The sequence below is a fragment of the Orycteropus afer genome, unplaced genomic scaffold (assembly GCF_000298275.1).
Source record: "Orycteropus afer afer isolate SDZICR_OR568_19922 unplaced genomic scaffold, OryAfe1.0 scaffold00123, whole genome shotgun sequence".
NCBI lineage: Eukaryota > Metazoa > Chordata > Mammalia > Tubulidentata > Orycteropodidae > Orycteropus > Orycteropus afer.
In genome coordinates this window covers 6,757,372-6,774,726 of record NW_006921710.1, presented here as the reverse complement: position 1 = coordinate 6,774,726, position 17,355 = coordinate 6,757,372, and the positions used below count along the sequence as shown (strand labels likewise).

At 52.5% G+C, this 17,355-nt stretch overlaps 1 protein-coding gene across 1 annotated transcript in view; it reads right to left on the bottom strand.

Moving 5' to 3' along the window:
• The window catches only part of NIBAN2 (niban apoptosis regulator 2), a 32,484-nt gene extending 15,355 nt beyond the window's left edge, over window positions 1-17,129 (bottom strand). Inside the window, exons 1-6 of the mRNA XM_007944373.2 lie at window positions 17,121-17,129; window positions 16,910-17,020; window positions 12,781-12,904; window positions 12,046-12,123; window positions 8,007-8,137; window positions 1,659-1,787 (exon numbers count right to left, since the gene is read on the bottom strand). Of these exons, the coding sequence (XP_007942564.1) occupies window positions 1,659-1,787; window positions 8,007-8,137; window positions 12,046-12,123; window positions 12,781-12,904; window positions 16,910-17,020; window positions 17,121-17,129 (582 nt within the window). The remainder of the gene's footprint in view (window positions 1-1,658; window positions 1,788-8,006; window positions 8,138-12,045; window positions 12,124-12,780; window positions 12,905-16,909; window positions 17,021-17,120) is intronic.
• Between the last annotated feature and the right edge of the window lie 226 nt (window positions 17,130-17,355).

Here is a 17,355-nt window from a genome sequence, read left to right as displayed (position 1 = left end):
GAAATTAAAGGTCCTGAACCTCCTATGCCTGTTTCCTCATCTATAAAACTAGGGTAATAACAGTGCCAACCTCACAGGTGTCAGGACTGAGTGAGAAGCTCCACATAAACATTTGGCCGAGGGCCTGACACACAGCAAGGACTCAGTAAGTGTTGCTGGAGTTATTGTTGTTATCATCATTACTGCTATTATTAACTAAATTACTAGTAGCTACCACTAGGCTGGCGGTTCAAACCCACCAGCCACTCCTCAGAAGGAAGGATGGGCAATCTAGTTCTGTAGTGATACTGCCTCGGAAGCCCAAGGAGGGGTCGCTATTGAGTCGGGCTGACTTGACGGCACATAACAACCACCACCACCAGATGAGTGTGGTACCTATCAGGCACTGTGCTAAGGGCATTGCATACTTCATTTCACAGACTTCTCTCACTCAGAGAGGTGGGAACTATTAGTCACAGGTTCACACAGCTGATAAGTAACAGATTTAGGACATGAACGAAGTCTACCGACCTCCAGAGCCCAGACTCTTTGATAATTATCCTGAATTTCCCACCAACTTCTTAGTTCTGAGTATCACAGGAGTCCCCTTTGGAGAAGAATGGGAACTAGATCTAGATCCTGCTTTCTTACACCAGTGGGGAAAAAGCAATTCCTCATACAGCAGGGCTGCAATGCTGTACCCTGTCACTAGGTGTCACTTATTCAACACATCTCTTGAGAGTAACTCAAAACCTTTAGGGCAATGATTTTTAAAGTGAGGTTCCCAGATCAGCAGCATCAACATCACCCCGGAACTTCTGAGATGTGCAAACTCTTGGTCCTACCCCAGATCTTAATCAGAAATTTTGGAGTCAGACCCAGTGATGTGTTTTTGAACAAGCCTTTCAGGTGATTCTGATGTGTACTCTCATTTGTGAGCCACAGCCCTGGGGCATAAGGTTGCTCCTGACTTTGTTAGCATTGTTCTCACATTGGTTTGCCTTGAAACAGAGGGAATTCCACTCTGGCTGCTCTAGAGAAACATTAGATAAGAGAAGAACTTCTGCGTGTGGCTCAACCAGGTGGGGTTTCTTTCTCAAAGAGCCCAAAGTAAAGGTAAGAAACAGCCCCACACTCTTCTCAGACGTTAATCTACCCACAGCAGGGCAGGGGCTCACAAGGAGGGGTCATGGAGGAAAAAGCTGGGACCACAGCCCAGAGAGCAAGGCAAGAGAGCAACCATCACAGGAGTAAACTGGGGCAGGGAATGACCAGACTCATGTATCTTCAATGGTTCACACCGACTACTACCTACGAAGAGCAAGGATGGGAGGGGCCAGAAGCAGGTCATCCAGGAAGGAGGTGGAGGTAGGAGGAGGGCAGGGCTCAGGGTGGTGGAGAGGAGGGATCTGCAGGGACTTGAGAGTGACTGAAGATGGATAGGACAGCGTCAAAGGTGATGACCTCAGGGAGCCTGGACAGGTAGAATGTAATTCGAGGAGGAACCCCAGCAGAGCAAGCAGGTAGGGAGTTCTGCTTTGGCCCTGATGACAAACAAAGGCAGATACTTCCAATTTAAGAGTAAGAGGCTGCAGTGGTTTGGGGCGGAGCACACAGTGGTTTAGAGGTGGGGGTGTGCAGTGGTTCAGGGGCTCTGTCCTCGCCTAGCCGGTTCTCACCACTTTGTTCTCGTAGAGCACCAGGCCATAGTTGTGGGGCACGAGGCTAAAGCGGTTCCTCCACTTCTTGTTGTCCTCCTGGTACTGGAAGAGGTTCCCAGAGAAGATGATTCGCTCATCCAGAGGCACCTGGGGAGGAAAGGTGGAGAGTGGGGCCTAGGATCTCCTACTGCCTGGGGCGGGTGGGAAGCGGGGGTGGAGTCCCCAAGAAAGTGACTACGCAGCCAGCAGCACCTGCTTGCTCACCCCTGCCAGGCCCCTACTGGGGGGCACTCTTCATTCAGATCTCAAGTCCTCATTAAGGCCTCTGTGGCCAGGCTGTATGCCCTTTAGCAAATGAGTAAAGTGAGGCCAGGCAGTGAAGGGCTTGCCTAGGGTCCAGGCGGGGCAGTGGTGATGGCAGGACTTGAACCCAGGTCAGGCACAGCGATACAGGACCCAGCCAGGACCAGGGACTTCCACTCTGTCCTGGCCATAGTCAGGCAAAGCTCCACAGAGAGTCAGGATGGGTCTAAGGAGCTCTCTCTGAACATGTCTGAAATGGACTGTAAACCCTCCACTGCAGCGTGGACCCAGGGCAGTCATTCCGACCAAAGAAGACACAGAGCCGGCAGTGCCAAGAGCCAGCACCTGCTCTCCCTGCCCCATTGCATGACCATGGCACGTGTCTCTCCAGCTCTGGGCCTCAGAAAGCTTAAACAAGATAGGCAGCCTTATCTGGGTGATGGCAGAGAGGGCTTCGGTCTGGGGGTGTCTGACGTTTGACTGGCGTCCTGGTAATGAGCGTGGGCTCCAGAAAGATCCAGACCTTCCTGCAAAACCCTACGTCTGCCTCCTGGGTGACTCTGGCCTGTGATCCCCTCTGTAAGTCTCATTTCCCAGCTCTAACGGGGACAGTGACAGCACTGACTTGGTCAAGGCACTGTGAGGACTGCGTGAGGCAGTGTGTGTAAAGATCCCAGGCACCTGACACAATATGTGGGAGCTGCGACACCCACTGCTATGCCGTGTCCGGCATCCCAGCTCTGTGGATCACTTATCGGAGAGGAGGACTTAGAGCCAGCACTAGAAGTGTCCGTCCCACGAAACACTTCCTGAGAGAACAATGACAGGGAAGCGTCTGGAAGGGAGTCACAGATGCCACAATGGGCACAGGCTTGCTCCTCGGTGGGAGAATCTAATGCTTCTCTCTGCTTCTCAGTAGATTCTCATTGTTGTACAATAAACACAGTGTTTTTTATGGAAAAGAAGCATTTTATCACCCATAATAATGGGAGAAACTATTTTAATTGTGCCTAAATCTGCCTGGCTTCTTTGCCCTGCTTCTGGGTCTCCCCAGCAACTGGAATCAGGTGTGAGAGACGCCTCTGCAAGACCCCCTCAAGTCACACCACAGACACTCAGTGCCTTTCACAGGCCCTCACCCCCACCCTCACCCCCTCCCTCCCTACTACCCTTGAAGGGGAAATGACAAAACACTCTTGGAAGAAGAGAGAGCCCATTGTACTCAAACAATAGGACCCCAGGACTGCTTCCTACCAGGGATAAAAATATTTACAGGAAAAAAAATAGTGTTGCCCCCACCTCCACCTCCACCTCCACACACGCACACGCACACGCACACAGAAGCCAGCTTTGCCCAAGTCACCAAGCTGCTGTGCAGGGGTCTATATTTAGACTGGCGGCCTATGCAAAATCCAGCCCTGAGTCCCCCCTCCCCCCTTTTCTAGAAAGAACAGAACTCTTCCAGCATCCTGGTAAGAACCCCCTTCCCCAGGCTGCTCCCAGCTCAGGCGCAGGGACGCGAACCACGCCTGCCCCAGAGCAGGCTATGCAGACCTGGATTCACTGCCCGGGCATCAAGCCCAGTACCCCCCAACCAAGTCCGCCCCACATCCTTGGGCAGCTCCTCATGGGCAACGGGACGCAGGTTTTGGGTTTTATTTTTAAGACTTTCAAATGGCAGAGTTATGTTTCGACTGGAAGGCTTGCAGGAAATGACGTGGAGCCTGGCAGCCCAAGCAGAAGAGCTTAGAAACTGCAGAGGCCGCAGTGGGAATCTAGTGGGCAGGGCAGTGGGCAGAGCAAAGGCCCTGGGGTCAGACAACTGTGGCGACAGTCCCAGCTCCCCACACACACTATGGGAGCCTGGACCAGCGATTCCACCTCTCTGGGCCTCAGTTTCCACATCTGAAATCGGACACTAGCACTGCACCTCCCTGAGAGGGGTGAGCGAGGTGAACGGAGCAGAGAACAAACCGCAGCTGCAGAGTGAAATGAACCCAACCTTCCCAGTCGGGAGCCTCCACAGCTGCTTCTTTCGGCTCTGCCGTCTCCCTTGTCTCCAACTCGTGTCCCTGCTCACACCTTCTCCTTTTTGCAGCCTTTGAACCAGTTCAGTCACGGCTGCTGAAGCAAAACTGAAGAAAACTCAAACACTGTTGCCGGGGTGTTACTCTTTCCAGATGTAGGCCTAAACCGAGGGGAAATCGGGGCCCGAGCACCCCACTTCTCAGGGACTGGGGGGATTCTCTTGTACTTGTCTTGCTTCGGCGTTACTCGCTCCTTTTCTGCAATGATTATGTATCCCTACTGAGCACTAAAGGTATACCTAATGCCGTCAACCTCTTCCCACTTCTGTATTGGGTTATCAGGACCTGGGCTGCCTGTGGCATTCCTGTGCATGCAGGAGTGTAGTTCTGGTCCTCCCACTCCAAGTGGCTCACCTGGGTGGGGCCCCAGACCTCCTTTCCTACCACACAGGGGTGTACCTGCCAGATGACCACAACCCTGGCACCTCTGGGGTCCCCTCAGCCATTACTGGGTTGGGTGGTTGCCATGACACCAGGGGAACAGACAGCCTTTTCTGGGTCCAAAATCAAAGGTGTATGTGATGCTCCTGAGGCTTGGGCATACAGCCGTGAGCTCCCTTCCTCCCCAAAACAGCTGGGGTGGAGGTGGGGGTGTCCCACCAGAAAGGGCCCGAGATGAGGAACCTGGAATCTGATTCTAGTCCTGCCTCTAGCATCCCAGGCAGCCACCCAAACGCTCAGCTCTAGGCCTTTTCACATCCTGTTCCTTACTCAGATATCTTCTTCTCCCAGCAAATGCTTCTGGTAGGTCCCCAATCTAGACTGCTCTTCTTCCAGGAAGCCCTCCTGGGCCACGGGGACAAAGTCAGGTCCTCCCTAACCCACGCATATCTGTGTACATCCTGTCATCTCCTTCTAGCTCATATTTAATTGCATAGATAGCTGTTGAATGTCAGTCTCCCTAAGTGGTGTCAGTAAGGGCAGTGTAACACATTCAACGTGTGTGTCCTTGGCCATGGGTCTGCTTGTCTCTCTCTTTGGGGTAATTCCTCAGTCTCATCAGCAAAGATTTTCCTCCAGAAAGATCCTGGGGTTCATTCCAGCCTTATGAGCAGCCCTCTCTCCTGACCTAACAACTACTGATCCTCCAGCTGGGAAGACGCCAGTGTGTAACGAATACTCAAAGCCAGGTCCAATGCTGGCTGACTCAGAAGGAAGCTGATTTTATTCCCGCCCCTTTGGTCTGAGGGTAAATGGGGCATATTTTCAGTCACTCAGTATTTGCAGGGGGTGGGGGAGTGAAATGAACCCCCACCTTCCCAGTCGGGAGCCTCCACAGCTGCTTCTTTCGGCTCTGCTGTCTCCCTTGTCCCCAACTCCAGCGTCCCTGCTCACACCTTCTCCTTTTTGCAGCCTTTGAACCAGTTCAGTCATGGCCGCTGAAGCAAAACTGAAGAAAACTCAAAACTCTGAAATGTGGGTGAAGCAGAATGATGAATTACGGGCGGGAGCCTTGGAATGGGAGCCTCGGAAGAGGCACGGTGAGCCCTTTCAGGAGCCTGACGCAAGACTGTGGAGAGTGGCACACATTCAAAGCAGCACGATCAACTGTCATCTTTGGGCCAGGCACTGTTGTTTCTGACTGTACCTATCAAGAGAGTTGGTTGCTATGCAACGCTCACACTGCCCTTGTTTTCTAAGAGGAAGATTACGTTTCTAGCAGGGCACTGACTGTTGTGGTTATCATTCTGGTTCACCCACTTTTTACAAATTCAAGTCCATTCTGCTTTCACTCCATTGCCATGACTGAACCTGGAAGAAGTGATTTGAAGCCCTGCCTTCCTGGGAGCCCTTCCCCTAATCCTATCTTGCTTTTGGAACACTATCAAATCCCCACCCCCTTCACAAAGCTGTTCTGACAACTCTGGTCCATGATGACTTTTCTCTTCTCTGAAAGTCTTTTTACAAATGGAGCAACTGAGGCTCAGACAGATGAAGTCATTTCTCTGAGGTTATCCAGCAATTCAGGACTCAAGCTACCTTGCAGATCTGCTCCCCACTTACTATCATTTATTCTCTCAACAAACATTCACAGCCCTATGAAGGAGGTCCCATCTGTCAGGTGAAGAGATTGAGGCTTGGAGGGCGAATCAAGCCACCAACTAAGAGGATCTGAAACTAGGTCCACCTCAGTTTCCCATCAGACAACAGGATCCCTGAGGGCAAACATCATGTCCGGCAGAGGGAGGCACTTAGGAGCCGACAGTGTGGGTCCAACCTCCATCCGTCTTCAGCGGCTTCTAGCACCTTGAAGCCTGAGCACAGGCGGACCCAGGCAGCCAGGAGGACCCCAACAGGACTGGGTGGGAAGTGTGGCAGCCCTCTAATCATGGAGATTCGGACACTATTGACTCCAAGCACCAGCACCAGGGCCATCGACACGACCTGGTTTGGACCCACTTCCAGAGGGATCGGCTTGACACGTCAGAGGGAAGTGGTGGGTACTTTGCATAGGGGCCACTCGGCCACTTCAGGGCCACGGCACCTGCCGAGTAGTCAGGGCTGACACACCTTTCTTCCTCATAACCCTTCTGTCACCTGCCTGGCCACCCAGAGGACAGAGGATAAAGCTCACTGAAAAAGAATGGCCCAGCTCCAGGACATGTGGTGGCCTCAAACAGGACTCCCGTGGGGCTGACAAAGGACAGGACCAGGTGCCACACCCAGGAAGGAAGGGCTGGCCTTTCATGTCCTCAGACCCAGGATCACAGATTCTAGCCGGGTGCTCAGAGCGCACCTGTGCTGCTGACACATCCTCACCTCCTCTGGACCAACCCTGCCCCCCAGCCCCACTCCAGGGTCCATGCTCACCCCCACGCTGCAGCCAGGCGGTGCTCTGTACTTCACTGGACAGATATCTACACGGCAAACATACTACCACAGGTATGTGTCACTTAACGTCCACTCAGGCAACATCCCACTGTATCTACATCCATGGTCCCACAAAGTGCTTTTTTTATTTCCCTTTCTTTCTTTCTCCTCTCCTTTTGTTTATTATTTTTCCCTAATGGTTTTAAAGACTCCAAACCTCGCGCACACACCCCCGCCCCGAGCGTATGAGCAGCAGGGCTCCAGGGCACATCTCAATCCCAACAGTGCCTCCTCCTTCCCCTCCTCCTGGCTTCATTCACCCTCCCAGCAGCCAAGCAGTCTTTCACTCCTGGTGCAGGGCAGCATCTGCCACGGCGCCAAGCTCCAGGGGGTAGCTGCACATGAGGAAGTGACCGCACCAACAGGGTAGCAGCAGGCAGGGCCACCACCATTAGCTGCGCTCCTGGCACCTGCACATTTTGTCCCCAGAGCCACCTCTCTGTGACCCCCAAGTGCACCTGCCCTGAGCCCATACATGCTGGGCTGCCAGTACAGTCCCTGCCCAGCCCAGCCACACATCTAGCAAGTCCAGCCTCCTGTGTCCAATGGATACAGCTCTCAGGTTTTGTCTGGTGGGCTCCCATAAGGTTCTGATACAATAGGCTTTATGAGGATTTAACTAAGATTATACAAGGACTGCCCATATATAACTTGATATTCAGACAATGTCCAAATCACATTAAGTCCTATCTCACAGATCACATCATGGATGTTAAGTGACGCATCCTTGTACTATAATAACAGGATAATGATGACAGCAACAGCCCACACTCACTGAGCACCATCCCTGCTCTCAAGTCTTTCATCCTCTTAACCTCCTGTGAAGAAGGCATCCTCATTGGCATTTGACAGATGAGTAAACGGAGGCTCTGTGAGGTGAGATAATTTCCTCACAGGCACACAGCCTGTAAAAGGAGGAACTGGGCTTGAACCCACAGCTGTTAGACGCCAGAGCCCCAGCTCTGATGACCAAGGGGTTGAGCTGGGGGAGAGTTACCCACAATGATGAAAGGGCTGAGCAACAAAGGGAAACTCAAGTAGGTGGTCCAAGGGCACGTGGCAAGTAGTGGCGGGCCCACCCTGCACCCGGACCAGGGTCGCTCACCTTGCGCCAGAGGAGCTGGGCCTGCGGCATGCCAGTGGCCTCAATCTCATGGCGCATGCTGTTGAAGAGAGCAACGCCATACTGGTCTTCGTAGAAATGGAGGAACTCCGTCAAGATCTTCCCAGTTTTCTCTGAAAAGGAAGCAAAAACAGGAACATGAGATCTTCACCATTACTGATACGCATCAACCTTCCGCAGGGGCGGGACACACCAACAAAGCCCCAAATTCCTGCAAAAGTGTCTGCACAAGCTCTTCACTTTCATCTGCACATATTTCTGGCTGGAGTCAGTCATTTCCTGCGCACACATCATCACAGGCTAGCTAAGCCACCATCTTGGAAAAAGATAAGCCACCCGACCAAGAAATCGGGCAATGGCCATGGGCAGGGAAATCACCAGAGGGGAAACACGAAAAGCCTACAGACAAATGAAAAGACTCTCAGCCTCATTAATAATCAAATACCTGCAAACTAGACCAAGACTCCACGTTCCCTGTCTGACTGGCCAAGATCAGAATGACTGATGACACCAGGCACTCTCACCAAGAGCTGCAATACTGTAGGCTTTTTGGAGGGTGACTGGCGGTGCCATCCATGGTTTTAGGGGTGCGTTCCGCACCCTCTGATGCTGGGCTCAACTGTAAGAATCTACGCCGCGGAACAGTTCAAAGAATACAGAGGGGCACAGGCCCAGAAGCCATCACTGAAAACTACTTAAATGTGCCTCTATAGGGACTCGTTCAACATACAGCAGCTCCCCCAAAACTCACTGCTGTTAAGTCCATTCCGACTCATAGAGACCCTACAGAACAGAGGAGAGCTGCCCCGTAAGGTTCCCAAGGCTGTAATCCTTATTTTACTTTACGGAAGTAGATGGCCACATCTTTCTCCCATGGAGCAGCTGGTGGGTTCAAACTGCTGACCTTTTGGTTAGAAAGTAGGTGTTTAATCACTGTGCCATCAGGGCTCCCTCCCTCAGGACAGTAAAAAGATCGAGAGGACTCTACACGTACCAACAAAGGGAAGGCGTCCACCCTGTGTTAAGTAAAGAAAAGCAAGTTACAGAAGCACACGTACAATGCATGTCATTTGAAAAGTTATTCCTGTTTGTATATATAAATTACTGATGTTTGAACACTTGGAGAAAAAGGTCGGCAAGGCAGCACACCAGACTGTAACACGTGGGACTCCTGGGTGGGGGGCTGTGGGCTGCAGAATGGATTTCATTTTTGGCTTTAATTACTTTTATAGCATTTGAATTATTTTACAAGCACGATTCCTTATATAATTAAAAATAACCATTCTAAAATTAACTCATTTACCAAGCTGACAATTTTTTTCCACTTCCACTGCCCTTTTGCCTCTCTCTCCAGCTGAAGCAGTCTCTGAACAGAACGGTGGGTACTATGGCTTCCAGAGCGGGCCCAGCACCACCAGATGTTTGTATTTGGGCTGCCTCCACGTCCCTATTTACAGAGGATGACACTGAGGCCGGAGAGCAGCGGGATACACGACAAGGGAGCCTTCTTCTCGGTAGAGGCTGCCAGGTCCTGAGAAGCTGCAGCTCAAGTCCTGACCTGGGCTTGGTAGTGGCTCACGGTGCAGCACCCCTCTCTGGGCCTTGGTAATCCCCCTACACAGCCAGAGGGCTAGGCTCAGTGATGGACAGGCCCTGCCATCTCTGACAATTAGAATCCAGACTCTGAGGTCCTAAACCAAAAAAACCAAACTCACTACCAACAAGTCAATTCTGACTCATAGCGACCCCTTTTGGGTTTCTAAGGTGGTAAATCTTTACGGAAGTAGATTGCCCAGTCTCCGTTCTGTGCAGTGGCTGGTGGGTTTGAACCACCAACCTTCGGGTTAGCAGTCAAATGCCTTAGGCACTATACCACCAGAGCCTGGTCCTTCTCAAATGGCAAAGGGCTGGCCTGACCTCCCACTGCAGCAGCAGATCTCCCAGGAACTAAAGCACCCAGCTAGGAGGCATGGCATTTTATCTTCTCAATAGCTCTGTAAGGAAAGGGCTGATATTATCTTCACTTTAAAAAAAAAAAAAAAAAAAAAAACCACAGTTGCCACTGAGTAGATTCTAACTCATGGTAACCACATGTGTGCAGAGCCGAACTGCAGTCCTGGGGTTTTCAAGGTTCAGAATGCCAACCTTTCGCTTAGCAGTTGATCCCTTAACCATCTGTGCCACCCAGGGACTCCCTACTTTACAGAGGAGGACATGAGACCCAGAGAGGTTAAGTCTCTGGCACAAGGTCACACAGCTAATGGGCAGCAGAGGGGGCGATGAAGTTCTGGGCCCAATCAGGAGGCAGCAGCCGAGAAGATAGGCTGAGAGGCCTGCCACAGCCCGCACCCACAGAAAAAGAGCGACAGCATCCCCAGGGTCTAGACTGAACCTGACCCTTCTGATGTCTGCCCATCCCCACCCCTAGCTTCAGTGAAGGAATGGGGGCTTTACTCCCATCTGGGGCATCTTTGCCCCTCAATTCCTTTCAGTCCAGATTCCAATTTGGGGGAGGAAGAGGAGAACAAATGAGGAATTTGCTTTGAATGCCTATTTTTCAAAAACCATAAACAACCAGAACTCTCTTAGAGACCATGGGAATTGTTTTGAAAAAGTGATGAGGCATACACAGAACATTGTTCCACATCCTACTTTGGCAAGCAGCGACTGGGATTTGAAAGCTTGCAAGTGGCCATCTGGATGCAACGATGGGTCTCTCCTCGTCCAGAGCAAAGGAGAATGAAGAAAACCAAAGATGCGTGCAAATAATAGTCCAAGGGACTGGTACACCATGCAATCCTCAGCCTATATGACTATGAGACCAGAAGAACCAGATGGTGCCTGGCTACCACTGTCAACCACTGGGAGGGGGATCTATGGAGGAGATCCTGGGCAGAGTGGGAGAACAATGTGGAACAAAACTCAAAATCCTTTAAAAAAAAAAAAAAAAAAGGACCAAGTTTGCTGGTCTGATAGAGCCTGGTGGAACCCCTGAGACTATGGCCCGTAGCTGCCCTTCAGGCCTGGAACTGAACCCACTCCTGTGGCTTATAGCCAAACAAAACACAGGCACATGTGCTAACATTTACATTAGGTAGATGCACTCCTTGGAGAGAACAATCATGGGAAATAGAAAGAAGGGCGATGTATGCACAGGGAGACAGCTGGGGGGGGGGCAGGAGTGCAGGGGAGGGAAGGACACAGGGAAGAGGTGCCTATGGAGAGGAAGTGGGAAGAGAGCTGTTGCATTGTGAGAGATTACAGTCAATGTCATGAGACAAAGTGTGTGTGAACTGCTGTTTGGAAAGTGAATGTGCTCTGTAAACTTTCACACAAATCACAATAAAAATTTAACAACAACAACAAGAAAGTGATGAGGCAGGGTAGGGAGTAGGGTAATGACTTGGGGGGAGGGGAAGAGAAAATAGGGTAGCAGAGGACAATGATATTGATAGTTACCGTAATCACCATCAGAATAGCTACCACTTATTGAGTGTAACCCCAGCCAGGAGTCCCTTTGTGGTGCAAACAGTTAACTCAACAACTGCTAAGGAAAAGTTGGAGTACCCAGCTCTTTGGAAGAAAGATCAGCCACTGAAAACCCTGTGAAGCACAGTTCTACCAAAAGGAGGTCGCCATGAGTCACGCTGACTGGAAGGCCAGTCCTCAGGTAAGTGTTACCAGCGTAATCCCAAAGAATCTTCACGAAAACCCGAGAGAGCCCATGCTCTTATTTTCCTCAGGTAAGGGATAAGGAAGCTCAGAGCCACACTACCTGGGCCAAGATCTGGCCCCTCCTCTGCCCGAGCACCTAGTGGGCTAGGTGGCTGGCAGGATCAGCCAGGCTCTGCCTAAGCAATGCAGACGTGGGCTCATTGATTCCAAGGGCCCTTCAGCCCCAGCTCTGGGAAACCAGACCAGAACCTGCCCTCGTGCACACACTCTCAAATCCAGCCTTATTGCCGATTAGCTGGGACAGCCACCCTCACCCTCAGGTCTGCGTGACATCACAGCACATCACCTGTGGGGTCAACACAGTCGAGACCAGGCAAGGAGTACCGGGGTAGAAGGACCTCAGGGACTGGACTAGGGTAGAGGACTGGAAGGGCAAGGGCAAGTCAGGAGGAAGCCCAGGCCCCAGTCGGGAGGAGCTGCAGGATGGGGAGGAAGTAGGTTGGAGAAGGAAAGCCTGAGAAAGTGCAGTGCTGGCCACCTGTCAGGGCAGGAGCCAGAGGGGAAGAAGAGGATGAGGTTCAAGCCATGGCGCCAATCAGTGCTCCTGGAGGATGGAATTCATTCTGACCATATCACGTTGGGATGCGGAAAAGTTATCCATGGGGCCAGCAATCAGGAGAGGTAAGAGTGGGGAGAAGAGGTGACCAGGGCAGAGAGCAGACAGACAGGGTATGGGCAGAAACTCGGGGAAACTGCTCAGTTAATGGAGTAGGGAAACAAGGAGACAGTCTCCAAATGGAAGAGGTGAGCTCCAGCCCCAGTCACCCTGCATCCCCCATCAAACCACCCAACTGTAATCACAGGCCTGCCTCGCTATCTGAACTCAAGAACTCTATAGAACTGGACTGATTTTCAGACAATCCTCTGCTCTCTGACATTCCAGAGCCAACCAGATCAGAGAGTGTGGGATCTCTCTCATTAACCAAGCTTGCTCTTCCTGAATGGATCAGGACAGGGAGCAATGCTCTATTTGTGTAAGGACTGTTAATGGCACAAGGGTGGCCACCTCCCTTCTACTCACCAGGGATCCCAGGCACCAGGCAAGACAGAAGCTGAGCAAAAGGAGTGAATGGTGGGGACCGTCCAGTGGACAAGTGGCCCCTGAGTGCCAGCTCTGTGCCAAGCCCCTTAAGGACAGAGGAGAGCTGTGGGGAACATGAGAACCCTGAAGTGTCAGGTGAGGGGCGGGGCAAAGGCATTCGGTAAGGGGTTGATGGAGCCCAGCCAGCACTAAGGAGCGGGGTCAGTCTGGCAGCAGAGGGACAGCTGAAGGGAAGACCCTGCTGGAACGGGCTGCAGGACGGCTTCTTGGCAGGGACGGCGTGGAGCACATTTTTGAGAGATGTCCTAAGACAGACAGGGAGGAAGTGCCACATGCTTGGTATACGAGAAGAGCCACAGGAACGCAGAGGATGAGGACTGAGCACTGTGGGAGACCTGGGGGGAGTTCCAGAGGGGCCTGAGAGACTGGAAGTACTTGAGGAGGCCGTATATGGAGGGCCAACCTGGACAAAGGGCTTGAGCGGGAGAAGCCCTGCACAGGACTGTCTTAGCTTCTCTGGCTAGACACGGCCAGAGACTCAGATGTGCCCGCACCGAAGGCCCCAAAGGCAGGGCCAGGCCTCACTGCTTGATCTGCTGCTGAGCTCTGGGACCCCAGCCCACTGTCCAGCACTCCACTTACTCCCTTCTTCCCACCCCTGCCAGAGCTAGGCTCCCTGGAGCTGCCAGAAGGATTCCACAGCACCAATTCCCACGGCAGAGTCCCTGCCTGGATGTGTGTGGATGGTCCTGGGAGGGTGCCCTCTCTTCTCCACACCTGCCTACACCAGCTCTTCCTGTTTCCTCCCACCACTCTGGAGACATCACACCCCACGGATTTGGGGCAGATGTCAGTAGGGAACAGGGCCTCTGAGACCAAGGCTCACTACTCCGGAGCAGACTTGGAGCCAGAGAGGGTCAGGAGCTCACCTGAGGACACACAGCTGGACTAAGGCAGTCAGGACAAGGGCCCCAGCCTGCTTCAGGGTCATGGAGCATCACTATCCCCAAAAGACAGAGAAGAAACAGGCTTATGGCCCCATCTCCACAGGCAGGGCCGGTCCTGGGGGTCCTGGGCCCTGGAACTGGTTGAAGAACGCAGCTGCTTCTGTGAGCTACAGAGATCCTACAAAGGAGCGGCCTGTGGGTGCTGCCAGCCTCACCCAACTCCTACATTTTCTCACCCACCCTCCCTCCCACACTGACTCAGCCACAGGTGCTGTTGCAGGAAAGTGGCAAGAGGGTCTGGTGGGGGATGGAGGGTGGAGACTGACAGGGCTTGCCCCACAGCCTCCTGGGAGGACAGCCATTCAGCAGGGAGGCAGTACAGGGCAGGGACCACAGCCCCAGCTCTGCCAGACACTAGCCCTGCCAGCCCTGCCTCACCTCCCAGCACCTGATCCATAAAATGGGCCTAACAGAACCCATCCACACGGACAGCATGTGAAGCACACAGCTCAGGGCCTCCATAATTGTTACTACTAATCATAAGAGTACTCAGTTTATAACAATGATGGCAAGAGACTGTAATGTTTATTAGCAGGTATAACTTTTATAGTTAAAAAATCCAACAAAGTTTTTTTTTTTTTTTTTTTTGTAAGGAACAGGACAAGAATCATAAAATAATAAAATTATAATGATGGGTGAGTCCTCAAAAGATAAAGATTGGTCAAAGAAGCAGGGGCGTGTGTGTCCAGGGAACACCCGGGGACCCAGGGCTCCCACCTGACCTTGGCTGGGCTTCCTGAAGTTCCCTGACACACACGCCCCTCTCTGTCCCCCTCCACCAACAACACCTCCCTGGAATTAGGAGGCAAGCTCACCTTAGTCAGACACAGGACCTTCCGTGTTTTCTGTCCCAACACACATACCCAGATTCTTCAAATTGCCCCAGAGGTAAGTACAGGTAACTAAATACAAATCCTCACTTTACAGGTATAAAACCAAAGCTGAGAAAGATGAAATGGCTCACGAAAGTTCATTTCACTCCATCCACAAAAACCTACCGAGCACAAGGGCCAGGCTGCAGAGATCCTGATTCCCTATGAGCCCAAGTGGGCAGCCTACGAATGCGGGGAGGTGAGCTGAGGGGCTACTCGGTGCCCAGCTGCCACTCTGCTCTGCAACTTAGGGAGCCAGTGCCCATCCCTGGGCCTCTGACTCCACCTCACCTCTTCGGTACTAGAGTACTGGACTCCGTCCGGCTCGAAAGAGTGTGGAGCCCAGGGCGCAACACACGCACAGACACTCAAGAGTCAAGAATTTCAGCAAGCCAACTGAGTAAAGGGTGTGCTCGGTGGATCTCAGGAAGGCTCTACTCCCACTGCAGCTCACTCTCTAAGACCCAGAAGGGGCCCCTCACCAGCTGGTCCCCTACCTCTGCCTTCAGAACTCCCAGGATTTACCAGCTGGGTCAAGAATTTTGACAGCTCATTTAATCCTAACAAGTATTGCTGTCCCCATTTGACAGATCAGGAAACTGAAGCTCAAAGAGACCCAGCAATGCAAGAGCACAGAACCTGGAAGGTGAGAGAGGTGGGTTTTGAACCTTGGCTCGAGCCAAAGTCTATGCAAAGTCCCACCCTGTATCACCTCTTCATTCCAACAGCCTCTCATACTACACCACATGGTCAGTTTACAAAGCCCTGCCTTTACATTCTCATGTTGGGCCTTTGCCCAGTCCCAAGAGGCAAGCAAAGTCTCATTTACAGATTAGAGTAAGGTTGATAGAGGCAAAGCGACTCTTCCAAGATTACAGCCCCCACTGGCTCCCATCTGGTCAGAGCTGGCAGATCATCTTCATATTTATTGAATCCTTCCTTATCTATCTATCTTCTCTGGGCCTCAATTTCCCTACCTGTAAAATTGGGGGGGGGGGGTGCAGATCATCTGCTCAGCTGACCTAAAATCTCAACGATGATCTAATCAGTGCCTCCCTGGCCCCAGGAGCTGACCAAGATGATGGCCTCAGCATCCGAGTGCTGGTGACTCAGCTCTGCCTGGAAGTGACCACTTTCCCCTCAGGCCGGACAGAGGGGCTCAGGGGAGGTGGGGAAGGAGTTAATGCTGCCGAACCCCCACCAGCAAACAGGGCACCATCTCTACATGTGCACAAGCAGTCTCTTGGTTCAAGTCCCAGCTCTGCCACCTACTAGCTGTATGACCTTGGACAAGGCACTTCCCCTCTCTGAACCTTGCTTTCATCCTCTTGCAAACTGGCACAACATTACCTACCTGGTCAGGTTATGAGCTAATGAATGTAAAACATTTGGCCCTGGCACAGAGGAGGTACATCACCAGCAGGGGCTCCTATAAAGTGCCTCTTGTTCAAGGTTCCCCTAACCCAGGGAGAGGCCCTTGAAACAGACAATGAGCAGCCCCCATGCTGGCCCACCAACAGCCAAGGCCGCCGGAAGAACGTTAATCTCTGATTTTCCAGACCGACAACGTTAAGGATCATGCTACTTCCTGAGGTTGCCCAGAGTTCAGATAGCAGGGGCCGGGCAAAAGCTGGCAAGGCACCAGGGTGGGGGATGGAGTACTGGGCTCACTGTGTAGACAAATGAGGAAACTGAGGCTTAGAGAAGAGAATAGGCTTGCTGAGCTGAGGATGGGAGGAAGAGTGCAGGGGTCCTCAGGGAAAGGCAGCTTGAATGCCAAGCTAAGGTGTTTCTGGCCTCCTCACAGCCCTCCCTGAGCCCAGTCCATGAGGGGCCAATGCTGAGCAGTTTACCTGGACCAATACCCCCCACCCCAAATCCTCAAATCAAACTTAGGGACAACTGGTGCCAGTATTGGCAGGCCACCCCAGATGGGGAGATTGAGATGCAGAGAACTGAGATCCCCTGCCCAAGTCCCTTGGCAGGGAGTGACAGAGCAGGATCCGAGCCCAGGTCCAGGGGACCCTAGAGCCTAAGCCCAAAACCCTGACAGTGGGGTACTAGGAGGAAGAGGACAAGCTCTAGTCTCTATCACATTCAGTCTCATGTCAACCAAGGGGGGCTTTCATGCCAGGCTCTGCCCTGGTTTGGCCTGCGCCGAGGGCACCACGCCAGACCTAGTCTCTGGCTCATCCGGTCCCTCCAGTGGGCTCCAGGGACACGCCTCACCCATGAGGCCTGGCCCAGTTTCAGGGCTGAGAGGTTTGCCGACTGAAACCAGGCAGGTAGCACCCCTAGGGCGGGGCAGACCCAGAACCTGCCTGCCTGGTTCCCTGAGCACTGGGGGAAAAGGGGGGCACAACAGGAACACCCACCCAGATCCAAGGGAGTAGAGAAGGGGCTCAGTTTCCCTGTGTTGTGGAATTGTCCCAAGTGCTACCATCTCCATTATCCCCACCCCACCACACACCCAGTAATTCCACACCACAGAGGGGGAGGTTTATGCCCAGCCCAGGGGCCGTGCCTGGGTCCCAGGAATGAAGGACTGTGCACAAACTGTCCTTCTTCCTTGAGAGGTGACTGCCACCCACAAGGCCTCCCTCCTTACCAGCTTCAGGTGCCCTGGAAGGACCCTCTGCTGGGCCACCCCTTCCCTAGGGCCAGTCACTAAAAAG